Source organism: Miscanthus floridulus, chromosome 4 (genome assembly GCF_019320115.1).
Source record: "Miscanthus floridulus cultivar M001 chromosome 4, ASM1932011v1, whole genome shotgun sequence".
In the NCBI taxonomy this organism is placed as follows: domain Eukaryota; kingdom Viridiplantae; phylum Streptophyta; class Magnoliopsida; order Poales; family Poaceae; genus Miscanthus; species Miscanthus floridulus.
In genome coordinates, this window is record NC_089583.1 from 117,033,559 (window position 1) to 117,048,474 (window position 14,916).

Below are 14,916 nucleotides of genomic sequence, written 5' to 3' on the forward strand. Positions count from 1 at the left end.
GAGCAGTAGCTGCTGTAACCATGGCACCAGTAGGATTGAACCATGGCCGTCGATCAGTAGGATTGAACGGTTCAGATCCCGCCGAGCCTTAGCAGGCTGGCGGGTTCACGAGGCCTGCCACGAATGTGCTGCCCAGGCCCAGACCGCTAGGTCTTAAATAGGCTGAGTTTTGATTGGAGCCCATTACCATTTAGTTTTTTTTATTTTCGACTGATTAGACGCTCTTATGGAGTAAACATTCCAATTCAATTATATTCATGTACCTAAAATATTTTAAAATAAAATAGACTACATATATATCCCTACATAGAAGTTTCAAAATTTTAAAACTGATTTACTACTTTCTATAGTCTAAATGAATTACTACACACTTTTAGAAAATAACCCCAACTTAAACTATACGTCCTATCAAACAGTGTCTAAAAATAGAAAAAAAATATTTAAGAAGGCATGTTTGATTTGAGCTCACATGCTGAAAATCGATGGCAAATTAAGTGTTTTACTAGATATTACTCGAACTACTATTTTGGTGAATTCGACAAAAAAACAATAATATATAAAGTGGTCTAAAAATCCTAAGAACTGGTGTGATGGCATAATATGGTTGTATAAGCTTTCCATAAAAAAATTAATCCATTTTAACAAAGTGGGACTACACATTGTTCACAAATGGATACATCCCTCACATAGTTTCATATAAACATGGGGGAGATGTACCGTTTGTGAATAGTGTATGGTTCCTCTTTTTAAAATCACTTGAGATTCTTATTGAAACATTATACAACAACAAACATGTCATGCAATTTTTTAGGATTTCCTATCAAAGTTTTGAATTATTACAATTATTTATGTTAATTTGGAGATAGAAGGATGAATTATCCTAGCAAACAAATGATTTTTTTCATCCATCTCTCGATATGGCCTAGAGTGAAACATATGAGCATAAATATAAATTTTATAATGTTCTTGAAATCTTATTGGAGGTACTCAGTGTTCAATTTGCAATTGCTTTTGATAAGGATACAAAAATTTATTCAAACTACAGAAAATAGAAAATTGGTTTCGAAAATTGAATCCAACAATTGAATCCAAACAAATGTTGTCATTTAGTAGATCATGATTTTAGAAAAAAAGTAGAAAAAAGAAACGCATCATTTAGAGTCAGCACGAGGGAGAAAGACTACAAATGCTTGTTCCAGATTAAAAAGAGAAAAAGCTTTTGTTCACATTCTCTTGACACAGAGCTGATAGACATGGCCGGCCACGCCCGATTCACGTCGTTCTTCGTGTATATGGCGGTCGCAGGAGGGAGCAGGGCGCCAAGCGTGGCCGCGGAGGCGCCGTGAGGGGGCAAGGACTGGCCGCATTCGCCATCGACAAGCTCCCAGAGGCCAGAGCTCGACCTGACCGGCTTTTCTGCCGTCCTCCCCGGGCCGGACGATGGCAAGGACAAGCAGCAGGAAGAGGAGGGGAAAGTCCAGGGGCAGCAGCACGTCGGAGACTAGCAAGGGGTCGGAGTTCTAGCTCCCGCGCTTCGACGGCCGCCCTACCAGATCTCGTCATCGTCGGTACTGGCTTCTGCGTGAGCCGAAGTAAAGTCCGTGAATGAACTCTTGCGTCTTGCCTGAGAAGGTTGCTAAGGAAAATCTACACGAACAAAAGAAAATAATAATCGCAGTGAACTGAAACGATTTAATAGCACCGTGGTAAGGCCGGATGGGCTGATTTGATTGGTGCCAGGTTCAAACCCCACACTGGCTTTGTTTTTATTATGCCAAATTGATTTTTTGGTTCGATTTAGGAAAGTCTTTGTTTTATAATGCCAAATTGATTTTTTGGTTCGATTTAGGAAAACTTACTCGTACATATACACAAGAAAAGGAACACAGAATCCTACAACACACAACTTGTCGCAAAAAAAAAAAAAAGCACACATGAGCATAAAACAAATAAAAGTATTCAATTGCACATTTAGTAATATAGAACCAATAGCTCAGTGGTAAGACGTCGATAGTCTGCAGTAGGTGCTCGGTTCACATTCTGTGTGCCGTGGAATTTTTGTGTTCCCAAGGATTTTCCCCTTCCGCACCGTATATATGCAGAATATTTTTAATTTTGCCATATGCACCATATACATACAACAAAGTAACAAAATTATTTAGTTCAAATAATTTAACAAATCATCTTTTATGTTTGATTCTTTTTGCAATCACATTTTTTATTTTTCTTTGCACTAAATATTGATAGCGGGCCTATTGTTTTGGGCTAACTAGAGTACGACGAATTTAAAATCATACACTGTGACGATCTGGATAAAACCGTCATGAGTTAGCGTGTCGGGAATATCCATTGGTGCATATCCATGACGGAAAAAAATGATCGTCATGAATTGCGTCTGACAGGGACGGTTTGTAAATCCGTCACGGATTAGCAAGTTTCTTATAGTGCTCCTTCTATGGGTTCATTAGATATGCCATCCTTGAATTCTTTCCAATGTCCTATATGGGAATAAGGATATTTTCTAAGAGATCCCTTCTTAAGAGGAATTGAATTATATTCACTTGTGGAAGTGGAAGTTTAAGCTTTTCCCAAAATCAGCATAAAAAAGATCATCCTCAGAAGAAATTTCAAAAGACTGAATTTCTTCTTCCCTTGGAGGATTTTGGGGTATTGATGGTTCGGGATTGACAACTAAATCTTGGGATTGGAGTGGTTGTGATTTGGCTATCAAAACTTACTCTTCTTGTTTAGGAGATGATTCCTTCTCTACCTTGGGGAGTTCATTATGAATGCTAGTGCAGTGTGTCTTTCCACTAATTCTATCAAGCATAGACCTTGCTTTGCTAGCAGACAAATGAAGGAAATCTCCTCTAGAGGCTTGATCAAGGGATTGCGTAGAATCCTCGCTAATACCCATATAAAAATATTGAAGGAGCATCGTGTCTGAAATAGCAAGGTCTAGGGCAGTGGTGATAAGACTATTAATATGTTCCCATGATGTGCCAAGAGATTCTTCTTCTAGTTGTCTAAAATTTAGAACCTCTTTACGAAGGCTAACCACTTTAGAGATGGAAAAAAAACATAAACAAAATTTAAAGCATAACGTTTCCCAATCTCCTTGCATGCTTCCTACGGTTCGACTGTACCAATGTTTAGCTCTCCCCATCAAAGAAAATGGAAATAACTTCCATCTTAAGGTTTTATCCGACATGCCAGCAATATGTAAGTATGCATAGGTCTGTTCAAACTTCTGTAGGTGTACGTATGGGTTTTCACTGCCTTCTTCTGAGAAGGATTGTTCCTGAATTAATTTTATAAAATACGGGCACAGCTCATAGCCAGGTGTTATGATAGGCTCTGAAGATTTTTGTGGCTCTAGGCGTGCGCTCGTAGGTTTAGCATATTGATATAGGTGTGGATTCTAGATCCATAGTAAAAGAAAAGAATAAAAAATTAAAAGAATAAAGATACAAGGTTAAGCTAGGTCCGGATTAACTCAGCAACCGTTTCCCCGACAACGGTGCCAGAAAGCTTGTTGGTATTTATTAACGCAAACAGATAAATTCGCAAGCGCACGGATACCGCTGTAACTTTTACCCGGAAGTATTCCAAGTATCGTATCTACAGGAATACGTGTGAGATTAACTACGGTCTAACTTAACTAAGGGTAGCAACAAGGTTAGGATAAATAGGAGCATAGAGAGGATAACTAAGGTTCTCTAGTTCTGACTTCAGTAAGCTATGTCTTCTACTATTCAACTGGGGACATTACTAAAAGAAATACACCAGCAGAGGATGCTTTCCTTCATAACCGAGTCCTACTTGGCCTACACACGGGAGGTGGACTACAGATGATTCAACGAGGCTATAAGAGTCACCCTCGCTAGCTACCACCGATCAGGAATGTAGGGTGCATCCACAATTAACCTAAGTCTAAGCACCACGCTTACACTTACAATTAATACTTTACTCCCCCTAGAAAGAGAATAAAGCACTCAAAAGTGTCGCAATCCTGATGAACAATATAAACAAGATGCTTACTTGAATCAGAAGTTGATTGTCAGAGACATCTCAGAAGCAAGCTCGAGTGGAACTTGGATCTGCCAAGGTACAATCCGTACAGAGAGCACCGATAGGCCGACATCTTCTCCAAACTCTTTCCTTACTCTCTATCTCACTATTATTTATAAGACTAGATCCTATAGAGGACTAATCTTCTCTTGATTGTTGGCTCTGATCCTAATGATATGAATTAGGATTTCAAAGATGGCTGTAGGGAGGAGGGTAGGGGCTGCTATATATGAGGGGCGCCTGGCACCCTCCCCCTCTTAGTAGCCGATGTGGTACTAAACTTTACACCATATCTTATTAAAATACACATGGGCCATTATGGGTCAAATTTTGAATTGAGCCCATAAATGCATGACAAGGTTCCATCTCATCCCTCTGTTTGAATCGATGTTGAGCAACGGCAGAGATGGACTCTCAAAGGTGGTGGAAGAATCAACATCGAAGCAGAGCATGATAGGTGGGACTAGGAGGTCGGTCGGCCTATAGGTGGCCCCACCTGGCAGCCACTCGTGCCCTGTCACGGTGGTTTGCCTTTTGGTGTCTTCTAGAGTCTTCTGGAGTTATCTTCATCGCGGATAAACGTGATTAAATATGACTATCGGATCCTCCTTGACGGTTTTCTGGATAAACCCTCCTGTATTCACAAATTCACCAAAACTCTTGAAATTTATTAGTTTAAACTCCTAGACCTATGTTTGGTGATGGAATTAAGTATATATGTAGGATATGTTGATGGTTTATAATTGATGTTAACGACCGTCAACAGTTATCCATCATGTTTAGAACATTGAATCGATGATAAGAATGCTGAACAAATAACACAAAATTCAATTTTTTGTTCTGTGTACTTCACAATACTTGGATGACAAAAACACTGCCAGCAAGCTTTGCTATCCTCTCATTGAGCTTTTCCTTTTCGTTGTCTTATTTTCCGCCTAAAAATTATGTTGATAAAAATAGAGTTTCAGACTTTCACTTGAGCAATAAAGTCTAGTGAGCAGATAGTACATGAAAAGGTCATACCTCAATGAGATTTTTAATCTTGCAACACTCTTAGCAACTTCTTCCTAGGTGCTGTCGTACGTCACCAACCTTTGTTGTAGACTCTTTGGTAAGGACAACCTCTGCAGTTGTTCCAAGGACTGATTTGTCAGCCTTGTCAATCCGCATCTCAATTTTCACTAGTAGAAATGTGAACATCTATGATAAATTTTAGTGACGAAGCAAAATCGTGTCACAGAAGAGCGCATAACTATCATGAATTTTTATGTTTCATCATGGATCATTGGTGATGGACCACGAGCATTGACTATTAACGATGAAACCTGATATTGTCATAGATCACATGCATCACTGTCCCTACTCATCTGTGACGCTTTGTTTTAGAACTGTAACGAACACCACTTCTTCTCTATGCTGACAAAGGCACGAATAGACTTCCAACTTCATTTCTTCATGGAAGCCTTCACTATTATGGTTTGGCATATTTGGAAACAAAGAAATCACACCCAACGTTTGCCCGATTGCATAGAGAAAGAATCAAAAGGTAAAAAATGACTCGCTACAAATGAATTGACAAGAGGATTATGGAGGATGGAATCTGTACAACAGATGGTTGAATTTGTTGAGCTTTAGGACCTTATGTAAGTGTTGTCCAATTGGTTGATCGCAAGGACACCGTTCTTTGGAAATGGATAGTTGATGGACCTTATAGTGTAAAATGGACATACTTAGTGCGGTTTAATGCATCTGTCTCTCCTTTCAACTCCAAGTCCATTTGGAGGACACATGCCGAGGGAAAACACCAATTCTTCGCATGGCTTCTAATACAAAGCAAAGATCATGTAGACAGACAATCTCTTGCGTGTAACCCGACCTATTTGTTGTGTGACCAACATCTAGAGACCAACTTCACCTCTATGTCTACTACACTACTACAGGAACGTTTTTTTAGGGGCGGCTCGTAACCCTTTGTAGGGGCGGTTTTGCCATCCGCCCCTACGAAGGGGTGGCTACAAATCGTTGATTTGTAGGGGTGGCTGGCAAACCGCCCCTACAAATCGGTTTTTTAGGGCGGCTGATGATTTGTAGGGGCGGCTGGATATAGAACCACCCCTATAAATCAATTACCCAAAATTCATGAAATCAGGCCAAAAAATAGCAAAAAAATTTTAACCCGGGGAGGCCTCCACTGGTCAGCAAAAAAATAGCAAGTCGCTTAGCACGTGTTTCATTAAGAAAAAAGTTTAGAAAGCTTACACGCCCGTCATCACATCACAGCGAGGTGCCATAAGTGATGGGATTGAACACGGACAAAAGGCACCGTTAGGCGGTGGAGCACACGATGTTGTGACTAACTAAGAAACTAATTGTGCGACCTAATATCTTGCTTTGCGCTGCCCGCTAGGAGACAACAACGAAGTGACGTTGACCAGACGTTATTAACCTTCGGCTTCACAGGGTCAACCTCAGATTCTTCAGTTTATTTATGGTTAAGCTGGATTAAGCTCGTGTGCTCTTTTTCTCTCACCCCTTGGCTGCCTGTTGCATGCCTCAGTTTCTACTTTCCACCTATATTCCACCTATATATACAGGTTTTGTGTTCCTTTCTGTAACTCCTTTTCTCTTCATTTCTCTATTACTGTAAGAAAATGCACTGCAGGGGCCTCCGATCCCCTACTGTGGCATTTCCACTAAAAATTTAGAAAATTCTAGAGTACGGTAGAAATTACTCCACTAGGGTGAAAGAAATATGGGATTTCCTAATGTTCATGCGCTTGATTTTTCTCCTCATTTCAGGTGACGACTCACAGACGTTGGATCTTCATTGTGTGGCTAGGTAGCTCACGCACTATTCTTCTTCTTCCTTGCATCCACGGGGTTTCTTCCTCCTCGCGTTCGCGCCAGCTGCCCCCCCACCCACCGCCCCGCCCCGCAGCGTGGTGGGGTCTCGCTAGAGCTCCGTGGCCGCGCCTGCGGCCGTGGAGCTTCGACAAGACCCTAGCGCACCTACGGTGGCCGTCTTCTTCTCCTCCCCCCTCTCACCATCGCTATCTTCTCCAACTATGGCGACCACGGCCACGAAGCCCCCGCCCCGACATGGCCCGACCGCCGACAGGCAGGCCCGTCCTATGGGGGGGCAGCCTGTGCGATGCCCATGGGCCCATGAGGCTGGGGGCCCATGAGGGTACCCATGTGTATACTGTATAGTAGATGCTATCGGCCCATACGCCGGCAAGGCAACAGTGCGTACCAATAGGCCTACGTACCAATTGGCGGCGGCCGCTCGTATTCTCGTTCTCGATCGGGAGTGCGTGTTTGCGGACTGCGTGACGGTGTTGGCGTGCTAGGGCTAGGCGCGAGCGCGAACACGAACGTCCCTCCGGCATGGCGGCGTGGCACTGCAGTGCGGCGTCCCTCTTCACGGCAACGGCAAGTCGGCAAAGGTATCAAGCCTCTTAAATAAACAAATCAATTTGATTGCAGTTCAGTACTTTAGTGTACAGATCAATACCTGCTTACGGGGATAGGGCTAGGCTTCAGGGATTTGATTTGTAATTCAATATTTTTTATCATATTAGATGTTGCCAAAGAAACATAAGTCCGGTGCTCAAAAAAGGAAAGAAAGAAAACAAGAACTTCAATCCAGAGAATCGCAAAAGGGTGCGTTGCATAGGTTTTTTCCAACATCAAGAAATGCCGAAGTCAGTCAAGATCAGGGGCAGGAACATGATCAACCAATAATCACACAAGCTAATGGCAATGATGGTGGTACAGACGAGCAGATTTTAGATGCACAAGCTGATGGCAATGAAGGTGCTACAGGGGAGGAAAATTTAGATGCGCAAGCTGATGCTAATGAAGGTGCTGCAGGGAAGGAAAATTTAGATGCGCAAGCTGATGCTAATGAGGACATTTTAGGATCAGGTGAAAATTTGCAGCCTTCGGATGATACAGAAAATTTATATATTGATGAACAATCAATGTTGACTATCTTTGATCCTAGGACATGGGAAAATCTTAACAATATCAAAAGAGATATCTTAATTGAGAAAGGGCCTGTGAGAGAGATGGATTTACAATTTCGTAGTGATCCTAGTAATAGGCGTTTTTCATATGCTTACTACTCTAGAAAGTTAACTAATGGAGAGATTGTTGACAGGAAGTGGCTGGTTTACTGTAAACATGTGGACAAGGTCTTTTGTTTTTGTTGCAAGCTATTCAAATCAAATCAGAATAATTCTTTGTTAGCAAATGATGGAGTGAGGGATTGGAAGCATTTGGGTGAGAAACTAAAACAATATGAGAACAGTGTGGAGCATCTGACAAACATGAATACATGGAATGATCTTCGGATTAGATTGAGCAAAAATAAAACAATTGAGGATGAAATGCAGCGGGAAATTGCAAAAGAGAAAGAGCGTTGGAGACAAGTTTTGGTAAGAATAGTTTCTACTGTGAAGTTTCTTGCTAAACAAAATCTTGCCTTCTGAGGAACAAATGCAAAACTTTATCAATCAAATAATGGTAATTTTCTGGCCACAGTGGAAATTATTGCTGAATTTGATCTTGTCATGCAAGAACATATTAGGCGCATTCAAAATAATGAAATCTATCATCATTATCTTGGCCCTAGGATACATAATAAGTTAATTGCTATGCTTGCTGATGCTGTGAAAAACATATCTTAAAGATCATAAAAGATGCCAAGTACTTCTCTGTTATCTTGGATTGTACCCTAGATGTGAGTCATGAAGAACAAATGGCACTAATTGTGCGGTGTGTTAATATGTCAAGTGCCATTCGAAGAGTAGAGGAATTTTTTCTAGAGTTCTTAAAGGTTGATGACACATCAGGATTGGGGCTTTTTAATGTACTGTTGGATGCATTGCAGTCTCTTGATTTGAACATTGATGATGTGAGAGGTCAAGGGTATGATAATGGTTCCAATATGAAGGAAACACATCAAGGTGTGCAGGTACGTGTGCTTGAAATTAATCCAAGAGCATTGTATATGCCATGTGCATGTCATAGTATGAACCTTGTTCTTTGTGATATGGCAAAATCCTGTAGAAAAGCTATTACTTTTTTAGGTGTCATACAACGGATATATGCATTGTTTGCACGATCTACTAAAAAGTGGAAAATTTTGACCGATCATATTGAGAGGTTCACTGTCAAATCCTTGTCTGATACTCGTTGGGAGAGTCGAATAAAGAGTGTGCAACCTATCAGGTATCAAGCTTCTCAAATAAGATCAGCTCTGAAGGAGGTGGAAAGAACTTGTACCGAGGACCCAAAATCGGTGAGTGAAGCTGGATCATTGGTAACCACTATTGAGAATTTTGAATTTTTAGTTGGTATGGTTATTTGGGAAGATATTTTATCTGTTATCAACATGGTGACCAAAAAGTTGCAGTCTCCAATTGTGTGCTTGGATAGTACTTTGAAACGGATAGAAGGGGTCATATCATATTTTAAGAAGTACAGAGACACAGGCTTAAGTGCAAGTATTGAGACTACAAAATCCATTGCATCTAGTTTGGATGTGGAGCCAACATTTCCTACGAAACGTAAAGGTAAAAGGAAGAAGCAATTTGATGAACAAGATGATGAAATTGAAGAATTACAACGGTCAGCTATAGATGACTTCAATGATGACTACTTCCTAGTTATTGTTGATTATGCAATTGTTTCATTGACTAGTCGATTTGATCAGCTAAAGGAATTTGAGAAAATATTTGGTTTCTTATTCAATTCGAAAAATCTAAAGTCCTTGGATCATAGTGATCTACGAGACTGTTGCACAACTTTTGTGAATACTTTTTCTCATGACAACAAGTCTGATGTTGAGTTAGATGATTTGTTCTCTGAGTTGAAAGTGTTGCAAGTAACTTTGCCAGATCAGTTGATGTCAGCATCTGAGATTCTTACTTTGTTAAAGTTGCAGATTGCTATCCAAATGCCTCTATTGCATATCGGATTCTGTTAACTATTCCAGTCTGAAAGAAGCTTCTCCAAATTGAAGCTACTGAAAAATTATTTGAGGTCAACTATGCTATAAGAAAGATTAAATGGCTTGGCTATGTGCAGCATTCAGAAGGATATTTTAGATACAATTGATCTTGAAAGTGTTCTTGAAGATTTTGCATCAAGAAATGCCTGAATACGCTTTTTTAAAAAGCACTGAAGCACCGTAGTTTTATTTGAGGTAACCATCATAGTTATTTTGCCGTTTTTTATCTTCTTTGATGTACTGTTACATTTTAAAGAAGAATTAAATATATGCTACAAGTTATATACTTTAATCGTCCTATTCAAATATTACATTGCCAGGCCCTTAGTGTCTTACTGGTCCAAGGGCCCATAAAATTTGTGGGACGGCCCTGCCGACAGGACCCAAAGCTGCCCGCCCCGTCCCCACCTCCTGGCCGCCCCGCCTCCCCAGAACCCTTTCTATGCCTGCCGGATTTGGAGAGGAAAGAGAGGAGAGGCCAGAGAGGGAGGCCGCCGCCACCGTCGTCCTCGTCTCCGGTGGGGTGCGGGCATGCACATGCTTGGGAACGGGGTGGCGGGGGTAGCGCGGGCGCGGTCGGGAGCGGGGCGCGGGTGTTGCGGGCGTGGGAGCAGGTCGCCTTCAGGCACCTGGAGGCTGGAGTGTAGGAAACGCGAAGAAATATATACCGGCCTAGCTAAGGGCACACACTACCTTGTCAACAACTCAAGACAAATAATGAAACACAGTGGGATATACCGTATTATTCAATAAACGAAGCGCCCTGCCATAGAGCGAAGTGTGATGAAATTGGATACACGCATGTAGATGCAGTACTACACAGTATACGAGAAATTAATGGTAATATATATGCATGCGAAAACCATGGATCGAGATGGATGCAGAGGCAAAAGCGGCTGATCGATCAGTAGTTGGGAGGCGCGTTGTAAGTCCAGCATTGCTTCCTTATCTCGACGCCCTTGTCGCCTTTGGTCTTGGTATTGATTTTGCCCATCTTCACCATGGCTTCCCCAAAGTCCTTCTCCCACTTGTTCATCAAGTTAGTCCTGTAGGTATCCACCAGTGCGTTGGTGTCTGGGGAGCTGGTAAGCGCAGCGTCCGAGTCGAAGAGCGCGTCGTTGTCGACCACGTTCTGGTAGTACTGGCTGTCCAGGTCGTCAGGGGTCTTGTAGTCTTGGTTCACACTGGGGTTACTCTGGCACTTCCCGTTGAGGTCCTTGACGAGGGTCTGGTTCATGCCCGGGCGGCTGGAGATGAAGATGCAGCGGGCGCGGCCGATGGAGTGAGCGGCGGAGAGAAGGACCAGGTCGGCCCGGTTGAGGCTCTGGGCGGCGAATTTGGCCACGAGAGTGTCGAGGTTGGAGAAGGGCCCGGGCAGCGTGCCGGTCTGGTTGGCGAAGGACTCGCGCCCGTCCCAGCGACCGGCCGGTATCATGTAGTTGATCTTGCCGCTGCTGAGGTTGCGCGCGGCGTCGCGCGCGGCGAACGCGAGGATGTCGGCGCAGGAGACCGCGCTGGGGCAGGCGCTCTCCAGCGCGGCCTTGGCCTGGTCGATGACGTCGAACCCGCGCAGGCTGTTCTTGTTGGGTGCGCCTTCCCTCTCCGTGTCGTTGTTCCCTGATGCCGTCGTGTTCAGGAGAACGGAACCATCGCATCCCTGATCGATCGAAGATGATGAGAATTGAGAATGAAATAAAAATCACGTCGTCGTCGTCGTCGTCGTCGTCGCTGGACGTACGACGGAGTCGACGAATTGAATGTAATTGTAATTGTAATTGTAATTGTAATGTACCTCAACAAAGCAGTCATGGAAGTGGAGACGAATGAGGCCGGCGCCGATGCCACGGCCCTGGTACGCGATCTCCTTCTCCACGACCTTCCTGACGATGCTCTCCGCGTCAGGGCACGCGTAATTGGAGTAGCTGCTGTTGTAGTAGTCCAAGTAAAGCCCTGCTCCCGAGGGAGGAGCAGGCTCGTTCGGACTTGCAGTTATAGGGGTCTCGCTGGAGCCATTAGGACAGCCGATCGTGATGGTCACTAACGGCGGGAGGCTGATCACTGTTATTGGGCGAACCCACCCTCCCGAGCAGAGGATAGTGAAATTGATGAGGCCGCCGCCATGGCACGCCATGGGTGCGAGGAACGCGAGCAAGGTGATGATTATGGCAGCATGCTTATTATTCCAAGCAGCCATCATCGATCGATCTCGAATTCTCGATCTATCTATCTATCTGTCTGTGCAGGCTGTGTCGTTGGTTTGTTTTGCGCTAGCTAGCTAGCTGCGCCCTTGATCGATCGCTTAGATAAGCCGTGAATACGGTGTGCTAGCTCAGGGTTATGTGATAATGGGGTTGCAAGTGCAATGCAATTTATAGAGGCCCAGCAGCAGAGAAGAGATCGACAAGTCGCTCTCGCTCGTCGTCCATCCCTGCCCGGCCCGGCCGCCGCGTTTTGTGGCGGTGCACGTTGCGGTTGCGGTGGACGCGAATTGCAATGCATGGCATAGCACCGCATCTTGGGAAGAAATCGCACGTACCTACAGTGGAAGCAGCTGACTGACTGACTGACTGCGGTGTAGTGTAGAGTATGTCTAGTTGCGCGAGCTTCCATTTGTTTATCTGTTGATTGATGAGAATGATCCAACTCACTCATACGTCCCGGCCCCCCGAGCGCGGCGGTGCTCTTAATTAATTTGTCTAATTGGCTTTGGGTTATTATTCGAGCTAGGATTTTGTTTAATTTGGACAGCAGAGAGATGGAAATTCTGCAAGCAGCAGATATATACACAGATGGGTTTTAATTTATTATATATTAATTCAGCTAGTTGGGTAAATTTGTATGCGCGTGTGGCATTATATTAGCTGCTAGCTGCTACAGGATTGTCAAATAAAAGCGATTCTATAGATGTAGCAAGTTCGATGAGAAAAAACTATGATCACAGGCGAGAGCTAGCTGCAAAAGAAGCAAAAGATCGATCGATCCGTCACCTGCAGAAAGTTGCATTCAGCGCAGCAGTTCACATGCAATGTTAATTTGCTGGTTATTATATATATATATGTAATATACTATACTCCGTATAATATAAGAAATCCGCTCCTAATGAATGTGAATGTGAATGTTTCGATCGAGGTGCTGAGTTCTGTACTGTAATGAAGGCATGCTAGGCTGCTAGGTTAAAATTAAAACCAACTAACGTTTATTACTCAGACCCACAACGGATATGCACATGTTGCTTAGTATAATTTGGAAAGATGCATATAACAGCTCAAGCAGCTGACCCACGATCGATGTTTAATCAAATTCAGCGCGCGCCACACGCGCTGATAAATTCTGCGTTGTCGGATCGGCTCCAGTGGTTTCATTTCATATATTTGCTTAGTATAATTTGGAAGATGCATGTAACAGCTCAAGCAGCTGACCCACGATCGATGTTTAATCAAATTCAGCGCGCGCCACACGCGCTGATAAATTCTGCGTTTGTCGGATCGGCTCCAGTGGTTTCATTTCATATATATATTGCAGCCAGATTCACGAGTTTACATAGATTGATCTGATCGACCACATGCAGGCAGGCAGCCACATGATGGTATATGCATGCCTTGGGTTTTCAATGGAACTATCTAGGACGACCTTGTTTTGGATCCATTTATTGCTAATAGTTAGCTAGCTAATACTAGATCATAGCTATATAATAATAGTTAGCTAACTAGTATTAGCTGCATGTAATTACTACCTGGTTTGACCCAATTAACTAGCTAGTGAGGTACTCCCTCCATACTGGTAATTCAAGTTGTTTTGGATAAAACTTGGGTCAAACATTGAGAATATAAATCATTAATAACTTTTTAGTTGTTGAGTTTGAAAATATGAAAACCATATGAACAGATTTGTCTTGAAAAATACTTTTATAAAAATATACATATATCACTTTCCAATAAATATTTTTATAAAAATAAGAAGTTAAAGTTATGCTTTGGAGACCGTATTGCTGTCCAAGACGACTTGAATTAGTAAGGCCAGTCTCAATGTAGGTTTCATAGGGGTTTCATGCACATTAAATAGAATTGAATCTTTTGCATCTATCGAGGAGGAGAGAGATGGGAAACGTTTCGCGGGGATGGAACGAGTGAGCGTAGTTTCCAAAACGTTGGAAACCGCACGAAACCCCCACCGAGGGCGTTCTGTCGTTTCATCCACCGTCGCGGGCGCCATCTCTTCCGGCCGTTGCGAGCGTCGGCGCTGCCCCTGCTCCATCTCCGGCGTTGCCCCCGGTCCCTCGGCCCATCCCGGTGCGGCGCGGGCAGCTCCGCCCCTCTCCCCAGCGCGGGCACGAGCTCCGCCGGGCGCGGCGCGGGCGGCTCCGTCGTGGGCGAGGTTGCCGGGCACGCCGCCGGGCGTGGGCGAGCGCTGCTCCGTCGCGGGAGCCATCTCCTCCGGCCGTTGTGAGCGCCGGCGCTGCCCCTAGTCCCTCGGTCCCTCCCCGGCGCGGCGCGGGCGCGAGCTCCGTCGGGCACGGCGCGAGCGGCTCCGCCCTTCCCCAGCTGCGAGCGCGCTGCAGTTGCCGGCCACCGTCGCACAGGCGGCGAGAGAGGGAAAAGAGAGAGAGACACCGGTGGGACCCACAAAAGTCTAAAATAACCCATGAAACTGTGTGCAACGAAACTATGCACTGAGAGAGAGATCCATTTCATGTTAAGTTTACGCGTCTTGAAAACTGAAAATTAAGTGAAACCTTCCACTAAGACTGACCTAAGATGGAGGTAGTAATTGTTAGTTGGATATTCTAACAATTAGCTAGTAGACTATTAACTGAACATGTTTGATCCAAA

General features: G+C 43.8%; 1 protein-coding gene across 1 annotated transcript; it reads right to left on the reverse strand.

The window, feature by feature from the left end:
• Positions 1-10,883: 10,883 nt before the first annotated feature.
• LOC136550471 (peroxidase 2-like) lies at positions 10,884-12,394 on the reverse strand. The gene is made up of 2 exons (XM_066542052.1): positions 11,880-12,394; positions 10,884-11,744 (listed from the first exon to the last, which is right to left on the reverse strand). The coding sequence occupies exons 1-2, from the start codon at positions 12,282-12,284 to the stop codon at positions 10,992-10,994; spliced, it is 1,158 nt and encodes a 385-aa protein (XP_066398149.1). The 5' UTR covers positions 12,285-12,394; the 3' UTR covers positions 10,884-10,991.
• Between the last annotated feature and the right edge of the window lie 2,522 nt (positions 12,395-14,916).